This window comes from Acomys minous (genome assembly GCF_964271855.1).
Source record: "Acomys minous genome assembly, chromosome: 12".
NCBI classification, from domain to species: Eukaryota; Metazoa; Chordata; class Mammalia; order Rodentia; family Muridae; genus Acomys; species Acomys minous.
Genome location: NC_140493.1, coordinates 12,444,765 through 12,459,675, shown reverse-complemented (window position 1 = coordinate 12,459,675; position 14,911 = coordinate 12,444,765). Strand labels below are relative to the sequence as shown.

The following is a 14,911-nucleotide window of genomic DNA, read 5'->3' as shown; positions in this document are numbered from 1 at the left end:
TCACTCTACATCACTGGTACTTTCCCTTCTATGCCTCTCAAGTCGTCACCCTGTCCTGAATTCACTCTTCTCTGCTAGTTACGTCGCATATACAGCAAATGCTATTTCTTGTTTCCTTTGGCTTTTCTTGTCTTTTCCTACCCTCGACTCTCTTTTGTTCTTTTCCACAAAATGGCGATTGAAAATCTAGTGCTCTCATATTTGACCACGTCCCCTGGAGGGGGAGACCTAGTGGCACTCAGAGGAAGGACAGCAGGTTACCAAGAAGAGACTTGATACCCTATGAGCATATACAGGGGGAGGTAATCCCCCTCAGGAACAGTCATAGGGGAGGGGAATAAGGGGAAAATGGGAGGGAGGGAAGAATGGGAGGATACAAGGGATGGGATAACCATTGAGATGTAACAAGAATAAATTAATAAAAAATTAAAAAAAGAAAAGAAAATCTAGCGCCCAACTCCTTGAGTCTGCGACCTTGTCTGGATCTGCCGTGCGCCTTCAACAATGCCTATGAAGAGAAGTAGTAGCTCCTGAATGACGTTGAACTTAATCGGTAGCAGCAATGATTATAACAACAAGGGCTTGATCACGGACTCATGTCTCACAAGCCTTTAACAAGTTCCTTCCATGCTTTGACTTTGGTTACTAGGCTTCTAAGAATGTCCGCAAACATGTGTTCTTGCTACATGCTTCCGTTTCTCTTGGACATATAAGTTGGACTGAAATTTCTGGTGTAAATGGTGACACTGAATGCTACAATTTGAGTAACTTCCAACAAGTCTTCTAAAGCAGCCATACAATCAACATCCACAGCATTGTGAAAGTTCCGATTTCTCTAGCTCTCACCAACAGTGGTCATCAGACGGGCTTTTGCCGTCTTCATGAGTGTGGAATGTTATCTCTCTATAGTTCTGCTTTATAGTTCCTGAAGTCTAAGTATGTCAAGAATATTTCCTTAAACTTACTTGCTATCTATATATTCTATTTGGACAAAGATTCTGCTCAGATAGTTTGTTTACTCTTACTTTTATTTTATTTATTTTACATTCATATTTATTTATGTGTGCATGCATGTGCCATGGTGTACATGCAGGTGGGTCCTGGGGACTGAACTCAAAGCATCAAGCTTGGAAGGAAACACTTTCATCTGCTGAGCCATCTTGCTGAATCCATCTGCTTATTTTTAAGTCTGAATATCTTTTCGTTGAATTTAAAGTTCTTTATGTTTTATAGATACAAGTCTCTTTTGACATTATTTGCTGCATTTGTGGCCCCTGTTCTGTTTTGATAGTATCATTTGATACATGAAATGTTGTAATTTTGATAGCATTCACTTTCTTTTGCCTTCATTGTCACATTTAAGAAACAGTTGCTACATCCACAGCCATTAAGGTTTGTTCCTCTGCTTTTTAAAATTGTTGTTTGTTTGTTTTTTCTGAACATTTTACCATTTAACATTTTAGAGCATTTCTATTTTAGAGGAGTTTTGTACATGACTTGAGATAAGAGTCTTAATTTCATCCTTTTGTGTGTGGCTAACTACTTGACCCAGTACTGCTTGTGAAACAGACCATTATTATTTTTTCCATCAAATTGTGCTTGGTATTTTTCTTCATCGTTTCCTTTAGCTTTTCTTGATCCTTTGTAATACCACATAAATTTATAAAAGAATTTTTCCTTTACTAAAATAAAAACTTTCAGATTTTGATAGTTTGTCAAATCTGTCAATCACTTGGAGGGAGATGGCTATCTTAACAATGTTTTGTTTCACAATTAAATCCAAAAATCTTAAATTTTAATATGTAATTTTTATTGACATTCTTATTAAAATATATTCTTAAGTTTGTAAAGTTTATGTGTATTTTGTTAAGTGCACTCCTATTTTTTCCATTAAAAATATTAGTATATGTAGAATTCTTTTCTTACTTTCATTGTGATTTTTTTCCCTTGTAACAATTAGGAAAATAATTGATGTATGTATTTATCTTTTATCCTATAGCTTTTCTCAACTTATCACTAGTTATAACAGAGTTTATCAGAATTTTGCATATACAGATCTGCAAAAAGAGTTTCATTTCATTTTTATTTATTTCTAGTATCAATATTTTAATTTTTTGTTTAACTTCCATAGCAACAAGTATAGTACAATGTTGGCTAGAAATGATCAGAGAATCTTGTCTTGTTTCTCATCTCAGGAGAAATCGTACAGCTTTTCACTCTTAAGCATAATGTTAAGAGTAGATTTTTCATAGTTTTTCTCTACCAGGTTAGAAAGTATATCCTGCAACCATGTAAAAATATGTCAAATGATTTCCTAGCATATTCATTTTCAACAGTTTTATGTTAAAAAATCAAGTAATGAAATGAAGTACTATGAATACCAGAAAATTAGCAAACAAATGAACAGATGATATATCATTATATGTTGCTAGGTTTGGTTATTTTACTGAGTATTTATATATATGTGTACATGAAAGAGGATTTTTTTTGAAGTTTCCTTTTCTTGTGATGTCATTCTCTCATTGTTGTATTAAAGTAGTAATGGCCTCACAGAAGGAATGTGGAGATGCCCTTCCTTCTTCATTTGTTGGGACAGCATGTGAAAGGCTGCCAGTAATTGTTATTTAAATATTTGAAGACTTCCTCAGTGAAGCTACTTGGAACAGAAGTTCAGGAAATAAACTTGAAGCTCTCCTAATTACTAATTCACTTCCTTGTTCCATGTTGTCGGGATTGTCAGTGTCTTGAGTGAATTTCAGTTGCTTATATAGTTCTATTGAACAAACAACTGATTTTCTTAGTTGGCCTAAAATTCATCAATAGAGCACTGAGAGGTTATTTCAGTAGTTGGGCTTCGGCTGAGTGACTTGTATGGGCCACATTTGATAGACAGGAGTCAAGATCATCATCCAATGACATAATGTTAAAGAATAAATTTTAACACACAACAACAAGTGAATCTAGTAGAATCTGGCCTTGTCAATTGTAGTTCTAGCTCCCCTGTGAATAAACCAACACGTATGATTAGTGAATTGTTTCATTGAACTAGGTTTGCTCAATTATATATGAGGACGACTGGATTTACATGCTTTTTGAATGGTGATTTGTTCCTGAAAGCCATATTTGTGAAATGTGGGTCAGTGTAGGAGAAATGTAAAGAGATGACATGAGAGCTGCAGACACAGTGAGTACTTAGGAAAAAAAAATCCACAGAGGCTCCTCAACAAGCACCGGGGCACCATGCTGGGTTGTTTTAGGTCAACTTGACACAAGTTAGAGTCCCCTGAGAGCATGGAGCCCAAGTTGAGAAAAAGCCTCCGTAAGATTCGGCTGTAGGTAAGCCTATATGGCATTTTCTCAATTAGTGATTGCTGTGGGAGGGCCCAGCCTATTGTGGGTGGGCACATGCCTGGGCTGATCACCAGGCAGTGATAATGCACGCTCGGGGCAAATGAGGACAGATCTCTGAGTTTGAGGCCAGCTTAGTCTACAGAGTGAGTTCCAGGACAGCCAGGGCTACACAGAGAAACCCTGTTGGGACTGCCTCCCTCCAAAAACAGAACAAAGGAGAGAGAGAGAGAGAGAGAGAGAGAGACAGACAGACAGACAGACAGACAGACAGACAGACAGACAGAGACACAGAGACACAGACAGAGACACAGAGAGACACAGAGACAGAGACAGAGATAGAGACCGAGAGAGACAGAGAGAGAGAGAGAGAGAGAAAGGAAAAGGAAATAAACCAGGCTGATCAAGCCATGAAGGATAATCCAATAAGCATCACCCTCCATGGCCTCTGCCTCAGCTCCTGCCTCTAAGCTCTTGTCCTATTTGAGTTCCTGTCCTGACTTCCTCCAACGATGAACAGCAATATGGCAGAACAAGCCAAATAAACCCTTTCCTCCCCAATTAGCGTTGGTTATGGTGTTTCATCACAGCAACAGTAATCCTGAGACAAGGATTATCCTATCAAACACAGTGGAGGCGGAAGATACTGTAACTCAGAAGCACACTTAACACTCCTAACCCTGTGTCTCAGCAACTCCAAATACCATGGGCAGCATCATTTTTTCCCTGTGATCCTGTAACTGGGGGGCAAGGGGGCTGTATCTTGCCGCTGCAGCAGCTGTTTGATGCCACGGAAGAACGTCACATGGTACCACTAGTTCAAGGAAGAAGATTAAATGGGAAATTCTGAGCACAGCTTCTAATGGATCTGCACTGCCTTCTGGCCTTGTAAAGTTGACTTTTTCTAAGTAAGCTACTGTAGTTTGGCAACCACCTGTAGGCAAATATAAACTAATGGCAACCTTTGGCAAAATAAAATTATTCGGGCTTGCAAGATGACTCAGTGGTTAATAGTGCTTGGTGTATATGCTCTGATCTCACAGCAGAATGACAGAAAATTGTCCTCTGACCACCATACATGGGCTGTGAAGCTAGCCCGATCGCACTCATACATGTACAGCATATACATGCATACATACAAATAATAATAAACAAAATAAAAAGTGAAAAAGATAATAAAGTTCATTTTTTTAGGATACAACTAATTCAAATTGTCATTCCATTTAAAATAAACTTGGTTCAAGATAAAATTAAATTTCCATTGCTTTTCCTCCTTAGAATATTTTTACATGAATCATTAATGTCCATACCAAAACATTATGCGTCAATCCTATTTAATGAGTTAGATGTAACAATGTTAGTAAATGAGTAAAAATAGGACCCCATTTCCAGGACTAAGTACACATAGAGGCTGATAGAGGCTGGGTGGGGGCTATAATTGGACACACTTCAGAAAAATAGTTCCGATACGCAATGGGCTCAACCGCATCCAAAAATCAGTATTCTTTTGAAAGAAATGTGAAATAATAACATGGTTCAACATTAAATTAATCTCTCATATATTTTTGACTTATTTCTTGTGTACTTTGTATATATGGACTGCTGTAGAGTGTTAAAATAAAGACAGAATTATGTGACTTTGTAATGAAACTAAAAGTTCACCACTTCGTTGGGACACCTATTGGGGAACAGCGGCAGCACTCACCATTCGATGCTGTGAAATCAATGGCCACCGTGAAGTTGATCTGTGTTCTAGAACACAAGCAAAGAAGAATCATTAAGTACGCAACTGCACCAAGGAGATTATTGTCTAGTTTTGTTACACTTTCGGTGTCACGCATTTTCTTAAACGTTAAAAATTGAACAAATATAACATATATTAGACAGCATCAAATAGTCAGATTTACTAGGTTAGAGTGTGTCAGAAATATCTTTGTTGTCATTTTACTACAGAGTCAAAATCCCTTTGAATTCCATCGGCTTGGTTTTGAGCCCAGTAAGCACGCACGTGCCTGAGTGAAGAGTCTACACAAGCCACTGTGAGGTTCAAGTCCAGCACTCCTCACTAATTGCCGCCTTCAAACCATCAGTGCAACTGCTGCAGCTAAGCCACTGTAACACCTCTGCAACATCAGCCCTTAAGCCAACTTTCCAAAGCCCGGAAGACAGGCCCCTCCTCTCCGTTTCTGAAAACGGAAGCAGCATGAGTGACATGCATTCTGTATCAAGTTGTCATGGGATCCTCCACATATTTATCCGCTATTGGTAAATACAGTGAACACACACACACAGACACACACCTTAATTTTCAGCAGTCAGTCGATACATAAATTTATTTTATTTAGATAGTTTGGTGTTTTTAAATGAGCCAGCTGGTTTTGTTCTTTATTTCTCCCCTTCCTTCCTTCCTTCCTTCCTTCCTTCCTTTCTTCCTTCCTTCCTCTTTTCCTCCTGCAGTTCTTTTTTCTATTACAAACTAAGTGGGTGGCATTTCACTTTGGGGTACACTTATGACAATTTATATTCATGATACTGTTCCTTTCTTGTCAATGACAAAACCATAGCAAGCGTCAGTGCCATAATAGCAGTGATGTGCAACCCTATCTGTGAATCTCCTTTTCTTGTGTTATTTAAATAGCACCTATTCTAAGCTGGGCATTGTTGGTGCACACCTTTAATTCCAGCACTTGGGAGGCAGAGGCAGGAGGATCGCTGTGAGCTCAAGGCCAGCCTGGTCTACAAAGCAAATCCAGAATAGTCAAGGCTACACAGAGAAATCTTGTCTCGAAAACCAAAAAAAAAAAAAAAAAAGAAAAAAAAGAAAAAAAAATGCATGTGCTTTAAGAGCACACTTATCGTATTTTCTTGTTTTCTTTTTTATTTTATTTTATTTTTTAAATATATTTTATTAATTTATTCATATTATATCTCAATTTTATCCCATCCTTTGTATCCTCCCATTCCTCTCTCTCTCCCATTTTTTCCCTACTCCCTTTCCCTATGACTGTGACATCATGTTTTTTGTTTTCAGATTCAGCTCCCAAAATCCTTTAAACAGTTCTGGGATGGAGTCAAAATCACACTCCTCCCTAAGGAATTATCAACATTTCATATTTAGATATAACAAAGCCAGTGCTGATTCCTTTTAAAGCTACATGGTTATGTATCACTCAGAGTAGAAATTAGTTACAGGCTAAGAATCCAGGCTCACTGGGAGCTTTGTTCTCATCAGCATGAATCAAAATGAACAAACTTTCAGAGAAGTGATGTAGTGAGACATGTGGGAGAACATTCCAGACAACTAACCACCTTTGAGGGGCTGAAAAGAGCAACAACTCCCAGCCCGCTTACATGCCATGGCAAATAACTACAATACAGGGTGACAAGGTGACACAAAATGGGCCCGGCTGAGTCTGAAAGAACTAGATTTGGGTCTCAGGAACTCAAATTTCAATATTCTTGGAGGGCAGGCTCACAGTACTAGCGCAAGGGAAATACTGTATACATAAAATATATTCCATGAAAATAACACACACATTAAACATACACATTATGGTGCATAGCTACATAGGCTACATTTGTTCATCTAACAATAATTTAGAACAATCTAACAATAATTAGAAATGAAAATCAGTTCTATATTTTTCATGTAAGGAAACTTATGCTCACAGAACTCAATAGCTTTCTATACCAACAACAAATGGGAGCATTAGAATGCAAATTAACACCTCTCCCAAGACAGATGCCCTTACTAATAAAGAGTCTACAACTTATCATCTGCTTAATGTAAATTTGTCCTCTACCAAGTATGCTATCAATACTAACCCCAGAAGCGCCTGCATATCTGTTATTTATTCCACTGGAAACTTGTTAAGTATGAAAGTAACCCAGAGCTTTGATAACACATCATTTTAGCATATTTTAATACCAAATTTGGATCAACTTTCCCTAGATTTTCCAGAACAGACAGCTTATGCTGATCTGTCTGTCTGTCTGTCTGTCTGTCTGTCTGTCTGTCTGTCTGTCTCTCTCTCTCTCTCTCTCTCTCTGTGTGTGTGTGTGTGTGTGTGTGTGTGTGTGTGTGTGTGTGTCTATGGTTGATATCGATGTGTTCATTTATTGTCCTCCACTTTATTTTCTGAGTTAAATTCTCTCACTGAATTTGCTGCTCTGCATTGTAGCAAAGCCAGAAGCCAAGAGCCAAGATCCGCTCCTGTCAGTCCCTCATTTTTGGAGTTACGCTGCCATCCCTGGCTTTTTTTTTTTTTTTTTTTTTTTTTTTTTATGAGGGTGATGAGAATGTGAACTTAAGTCCTCTTGTTTATGCAGCAAACATATTACCCATGAGGCATCTCGCCAGTGCCCAAACTCTCTATGCACTGTTGGAACTTCACTGTTCTTTCACAGTCATTCATGGTTTAATTCTACGGTGGTTACTAATTGTTTCTTCATGGTAACACAGAGGATACATCACGTGAAAGATTCTTAAGTTACTCTCAGGACAAAAACTGCAACAGTCACAGCAACAAAGGCCCTTTCAAAGCAGTTGGTTCTGTCCAAGCTACAAAGAAAAGCTGCAACTCTTAGTTACAGAACTATATGGCTTGGGACAACAAGGACAAAAAGAAGAAATATTTAGAACTAAAGTAACTCATGCAAACACAAAGCAAATTCTATACAAAACATTAATCAATTGGTTAAAAAAAAATAGAGACTGGCCCACACCTTTAATTCCAGCACTAGGGAGAAAGAGGCAGGTGGATCTCTGTGAATTTGAGGCTAGCCTGGTCTACAAAGCAAGTCCAGGGTAGCCGAGGCTACACCGAGAAACCCTGTCTTGAAAAAAAATTAGAGACTAAAAAGAAAAAGGAGAAATGAGAACGGTACATGTGGAGTGACTTAGAGAGAGAAGGAGGGAAGGAGGGAGGGAGGGAGGAAGGGAGTGAGAGAGAGAGAGAGAGAGAGAGAAAGAGAGAGAGAGAGAGAGAGACAGACAGACAGACAGAGGAGACAGAGAGAGAGAGAGAGAGACAGAGAGAGAGAGAGAGAGATCTGACAAGCCCATTATTTAGTTATTTAGTCTAAAGAGCAATTAAAAGTCCAGGATCCTCTAAGACAGAGTATAAATGAGTGGTACACTTAGCACTAAATAGAAAATAGGGCAATTATGCTAATCATGGATTAACAGAGACACTGAAGGAATCCTTGATGTATATTGATGATGGGATTTGACTAATTCCTCCTTTCCATGGACTTTCTTCCATCATTGGCTTTGCCTCATCAGCGTGTTCAGATTAGAAAGGAAACATTATGCCTGACTACTCAGGTCATCTGTTGATAGTGATGGGCTGCCTGCTATTATCTTAAAAAACAATGTCAAAATAAAACAAAACAAAAATACCCCAGAGTTCAACAGTCATCTTCCATTTGCCAAGAGCTGTGTGGTGTGAAGGAAAAGCCAGCTTTGAACTCACCAGGCATCCTGCCAACATTGCTTTACTAAACAACCACCCAGCATTTTACGAGCGAATCCATTCCCACTGCATCTGAGTGCATGCATGCATATTATGATGTATGCTTCTTATGACAACAGCCATATTTCTACATGCTTAGAAAATATTAATGAATCCACTTCCCAAAGGAAGATGGTTGGCGCTAGGCTGGAAAGAAGATTTCTTGAAGACTTTGATTAGTGATATTTTTTTCCTTTAAGCTAAACAATGCCGTCAATAACTGCACTACATTCTCCTTTCTTCATCGGTGCCTAGAGCTTAGTGTCAGAGACAAAGGATCAAACATGAGTCCATACAGGACAGCGCCTGATGGAATAATCACACAAGGAGACAGCCTACATTTTTGAGATGTTGCACTCAGGGATTTTGTTTTAGAAACAGACTAAGAAAAGGTGAGATCTCAAGAAATGCATGCTGTGGTCCGGTTCTGGAATACAAAACAAGGCTGCCTGCCAAAGTGTGCACGTTGGCATTAACACCACACACGCTCTAGCTCTGCGAGGGCAGACACTTGACAGGTGTCTCTGCTTTACTTTGCCACCTTTTTGAAGCTGTGAATGTTGGAAACATCTGTGAGCAGGATGGGCACGTGAAAGGGAGCTGTGCACGTGACCCGGCGGGGTGGCCTCTCAGAGTTTCACAGCCGTTACCGTCAACTACCTATCCCAAGTGAACATTGGCACATTCGACACGGTTTGCATTTACTCCCCCCCAATTTAAAGCCTGTTCAGTTGCCCAAGCTAAACATTATGAATCCTCACGGTAAAGTACCCCAGACCTAGTTAAATTAGTTTTGATAAGCATAGACTCATATTCTGTGGCTGTTGGGATCTAGACCCACCCATCCCCAGCAGCCGTCTCGTTCTAGCTGTGGGGCCACCAGGACCATGCTTCTGCCCTCTTAACTGACAACCAGAAAACTGTCTGACTGCGGCAGTGCTCCATCTTTATTTTTTTAATGATTTATTTATTTATTACTTATACAGTATTCTGTCCCCGTATGTGCCTGCACACCAGAAGAGGGCACCGGATCTCATTGTAGATGGCTGTGAGCCACCATGTGGTTGCCGGGAATTGAACTCATGACCTTTGAAAGAGCTCTTAACTCCTGAGCCATCTCTCCAGCCCCCGTGCTCCATCTTTATAACCCCTGCTCTGATTTGGTGGCCGGTGAGAGATGACAAAGTAGTTAGGAGCACTGACTGCTCTTCCAGAGGACCCAGATTCAGTTCCCAGCACCCACAAGCACAGCTTACAATTGTCTGTGACTTCCCCTACCCCCATTCCAGGGAGATCCAATTCCCTCTTCCGTGTTCTGGGGGCACCAGGCTTATATGGGAGGTGCAGACACTCATTTGTACACATAGAGTCGAGAACTGCTTCTAATGTTCTAGTCATGACCGGCCAGATGAGAACAGGTTTTCATACAAATGCAAATTCAACTGTCCCCTGGGAAGACCACTACTTCACCTTTGAACATCTTCCTCATAAGAGCAAGGTACCTTTCTGGTACCCACCCTTGAAAGGCGCTGGCCGAGTGTTACAGTCTTTAGTCTCCCCGTCACTGACTCTGGTTCTGCCAGAGACTCAAAGGCCGTTGCTCAGTATTTGACCTCTCACCCTAGACTTCCTTTTCCCTACTTCAGCTGCTATGGACTGAGCCAGCTCAACCCAAGACAACATTAACATTGGTCTGTAACACACGCAGGCTCACTGGGGGTTTTTTGGCTTGTTTTGTTTAACTTAAGTTGTTCTAATTGGAATTTATGTCAACTCCATCTTCCCTGGCCCCTTCTCACTCTCAAATGGATAGCCTCTTTCTGATTATTGGTGTTACATGTATATGTTCATAAATATGTAACTATGCCTTGACCAGCCTCCTGAGTGTGGCTTGGGAGTGTCAGATATGACAACTTTGTACTAAATAATGAGTTACTAGGCTCATCCCTGGGGGAGGTTACTCCCCTCTCTCAGAAGTCATCAGACTCTTGCAGTTTTTTTGTCTCAGGGGTGAGGCTCCGTGATTTTTCCCTCTTCTGTGGTAGAATCTCTATTGATATTATCGCCATTCAGGTCTTGTTTAAGGGGCCATATTGTTATGCTTCCCTGTCATCTGTAGCAGATAGAGACTTCCTGATCCTCCGGCTCTCACGGCCTTTCTACCCCCTCTTTCTTGATGTTAGCTGAGCCTTAAGTGCCAGAGCTATGCCGTAGAACTGTGTTTTAAACACACCACAGGGGCTACAAAGTGTGATTCACAAGACATTGCCTCACCTTCTTTCTAACCAGTAGCTAAAAAAGAAATCTCATAAGTAATATAAAAATAAACAAATAAAAATGAACGAGCCTCTGATCTAAAATATAAGCACTGCTTAAAAAACAAAAAGCAAGGACAATACAGGCGGTAAACCTTAAACCCCTACCCAGATCTAGCCAGTGGACAGAACACTCTCCACAGTAGAGTGGAGAGTGGGATATTACTTTCTCACATACTCTGGTGCCTCATCTTTGACCATGTCCCCTGGAGGGGGAGACCTGGTGGCACTCAGAGGAAGGACAGCAGGTTACCAAGAAGAGACTTGATACCCTATGAACATATACAGGGGGAGGTAATCCCCCTCAGGAACAGTCATAGGGGAGGGGAATAAGGGGAAAATGGGAGGGAGGGAAGAAGGGGAGGATACAAGGGATGGGATAACCATTGAGATGTAACAAGAATAAATTAATAAAGGAGAAAAAAATAAAAAAATTAAAACAAAAAGCAAAAAACAAAAACAAAAAACAAAACCCTATCGGAAATGAAGTAGATGATGGAGAGAAAATTTTCTTTAGTAGAAAAACTTTGAGCTGTCCACCAGAGAGCCTGAACCTCAAAATCACAGCAAGCCAGGTTTCCTGAAAGGCAGCAGAACACTGAAGACCTGTGTGTGGCAGAACAAGTCTGCAAACCACAGAGCAGACTCCTCGGAAGCCCAGCTTCTTGGGCGGGCGTGGGGGGTGTTCACACTAATCCTTTCCTCTCAGGAGGGACCATTCTTTTTGCTCTGTCTCAAGATTTGTTTTTCTTTAATCCTCTCCACACTGTATTTGTGGTGAGTGTACAGGGTCAAGCAATGAACTATCAGCAGGGGATGAACTGCTGCAGAGAACTTCAAAACAGCACCTCTGTGATCTCTTTAGCCACAGCCTGCATGGTGGCATCAACACACGCATCAGGCACTGGAGAACAGAGCTTCTGCCCGCTTCTGCCACTTGCCCTTGGTTAGCCCTTGCTCTCTCTCTGTCTTCCCTCCCCGACTTCTAATTGCTCTCCAGAGTGAAGCTCTTCAGCTGTTCTTTCAAATACAGGATTGCAAGCTCCTCTTCAGAAGCTCCTGTACTTCAAAGAGAATCCTCCTTTAGAGAGGAGGTGGCTGACCCCCAATTAGCAGGAGAAGGTATGCAGTGCTCTGAGAGCCCTCTGCAGGATCCGCCCTCCTTTGCTTTGCTCTTCAGTTTGCATGGCTGTTGGAACTCTTATGTACATGACTGAGAAACTGTCTAACATTAACCTTCCTCTTTTTTTTTTTTTTTCTTTCCAAGACAGGGTTTCTCTGTGTAGTCTTGGCTGTCATGGACTCGCTTTGTAGACCAGGCTGGCCTTGAATTCACAGAGATCTGCTTGCCTCTGCCTCCCAAGTGCTGGGATTACAGGCGTGAGCCACCACATGGCCAGCCTGGCATCATTTCTTATGATGAAACACTTCTGCCTTCTCCCTGAAGACTGGTCATGCTGTCTGCAGATGGACAGGCTAAGGGTGAAAGACAATGCAAAGCGCGAGGCTGGAAATATCTATTTCTTCACTTCCAAGCCTATGTCATTTGTATTTCATTAACTTTGAATATTTTACTTTTTAAATTTGGCATGTGAAGTAGATTTTCATATATATATATATACACACACATATATAATTTTGCTTGACTCTCTCCCAACTTTTCCCTTTAAATCTACAGATTTAGAGTCAAGCATTAGTAAAAACTAGTTTCGAGGCTGAGTTTTAACATGTGTAAAGGTCTCTTTCCTAACTGTTGGTTTAGATGAGCTATGAAACTATTCCTTGTGAGTTTAGAGATGGAAGGCTGGCTTTTCTCAGCTGTATCTCAATTCAGAGCTGCATGGTTTAGCTTTCCGCTGCTTTGATGAGTACAAATTACTTGGATATCCCTACAAGGAACCCTAATTTTAAAAAATCCTAGGCGTGCATATTCAAACAAGTAATCAGATTAGATTAGAAAAATATTGCTGCCTGCTCCAGCAAAGCCTGCTCCCTGAGGCAACATTCAAAGTAACCTCATATATTTTTTAAAAGTGAGGCAAATGTTCTAGTCAATTTTTGAAACTGCTGTAAGTATTTATCCACATGGTATCTTTTCAATGCTACTCTGTCCCACTCTTTCTCTCACGACAGGAAGAAAAAGAGCAATTTATGCTCAAATCTTGATTTTCCTTCCTCTGAGCAGCTTTGGAATCTAAAGTCCTGCAGCAGTGTTTTCTGGTAGGTGCAGAAGCATATTTATACTGTAATTTTATTACCTTCAAGAATATACACATATATGTGATATATATATATATATATATATATATATATATATATATATATATATATCAAGCTTCCTGGGAGTTTTAACATGAACAAGAGTTGTACATGGTCTAAAATACGTTTTATTCCAAAATTATTAGAGAAATAACAAATGAGCATTTCTGTCTTTCCTCAATCACTGGTGATATTGGGAAGAGACGTCGCCTCTGGCATCTAACCTCTTGTGCCCTGCCTGTATTATAAAGCATATTCCATCACGCATCAGTAATCGGCAAAGTTCCATAGCTGGGCTTTATACTGCTCTGAGATTTTAAAAGGCAAGCTTACATCTTATTGGTCCGTTTTTACTATCTGAGAAACCCTGCATACAACCCGAGTACATCTTTTTATCTGTCTGTCTGTCTTCTTCTTTTATTATTTATTTATTTAATTTAGTATTGATATAAGACCCAGAGAGCAAAGGTGGAGGCAGGCGTTTGTGACGCAACTAATGGAAATCTGGGTTTAGAATCTGGTCGTAGCCTGAGGCATTGACTTATTTTACTGGTTTTATTGTCACCTGAAATGGAAGTTTTGGAAACTCAGTTATGTATGTATGTTTTTGTTTTAACCCTGAGTGCGGGATTTTAGTTTGTCCAACAGCTGATAATTGTCTCTCGTGGGGCATGGTCTTTGCCTGCTGAAGTTAGTTGAAGAAATCTGAGGACTCTGAGGGGAATAAAAAAGCAAGCATGCATGGACCCAGCAGCAGCTTGGGAGAGACTGACAGAGGACTGCCTGCTGTGCTTGCTGCTGACAACTGAGACTGGCCTTGCCCCAAAAAGAACCGACTACCCAGCTGGAAGAAATAAAGAGGTCCACATGCCCTGTCTTCCTCTTTCCTACCATCTTTCTCTCCTACCCAGGATTGGGGACTTAGAAATAAGGTAACGGTGTTTAAGAACCCTAAATAAAGTAGGTTTGTCAAAGGTCAAGGCCCACAGTCAGCTGTGAACATGTGGCCTAAAGACAGAGGAGCATTTTCTGTTCTGTGCTGGAGAAGCTTCAGACCAGGGCGGACTTTCCTGGGAAGGGTAGCAAAGTCTGGCTGTAAGGCAGCGGCTCTTGGCCTTCCTATTGCTGCGATCTTTTAATACATACAGTTAGTTCCTCATGTATCGTGACCCTCCTCAACCATAAAACTATTTCCGTTGCTACTTCATAACTATAATTTTGCTACTGTTATGAATCATAATGTAAGTATCTGTGTTTTCTGATGGCCTTAGATGACCCCGGTGAATAGACTGTTGTGACCCAAAGGGGTCTCGACCCATAGCCTGAGAACCTTGCTGTACGGTCTGTAATGAAGCTACTTTCTCTTGATGTCTTCAGTTTAAAATTTCCAACCCTCATAGGGTATCAAGTTTCTTCTTGGTAGCCTGCTATTCTTCCTCTGAGTGCCACCAGGTCTCCCCCTGCAGGGGACATGGT

The 14,911-nt window shown here is 40.5% G+C and overlaps 1 protein-coding gene across 3 annotated transcripts in view; it reads right to left on the bottom strand.

The window, feature by feature from the left end:
• CPNE8 (copine 8) overlaps window positions 1–14,911 on the bottom strand; it is a 181,406-nt gene that overhangs the window by 31,482 nt on the left and 135,013 nt on the right. For all 3 annotated transcript variants that reach the window (XM_084749495.1, XM_084749496.1, XM_084749497.1), the window contains one exon: window positions 5,054–5,100. In XM_084749495.1, the coding sequence (XP_084605621.1) occupies window positions 5,054–5,100 (47 nt within the window). The remainder of the gene's footprint in view (window positions 1–5,053; window positions 5,101–14,911) is intronic.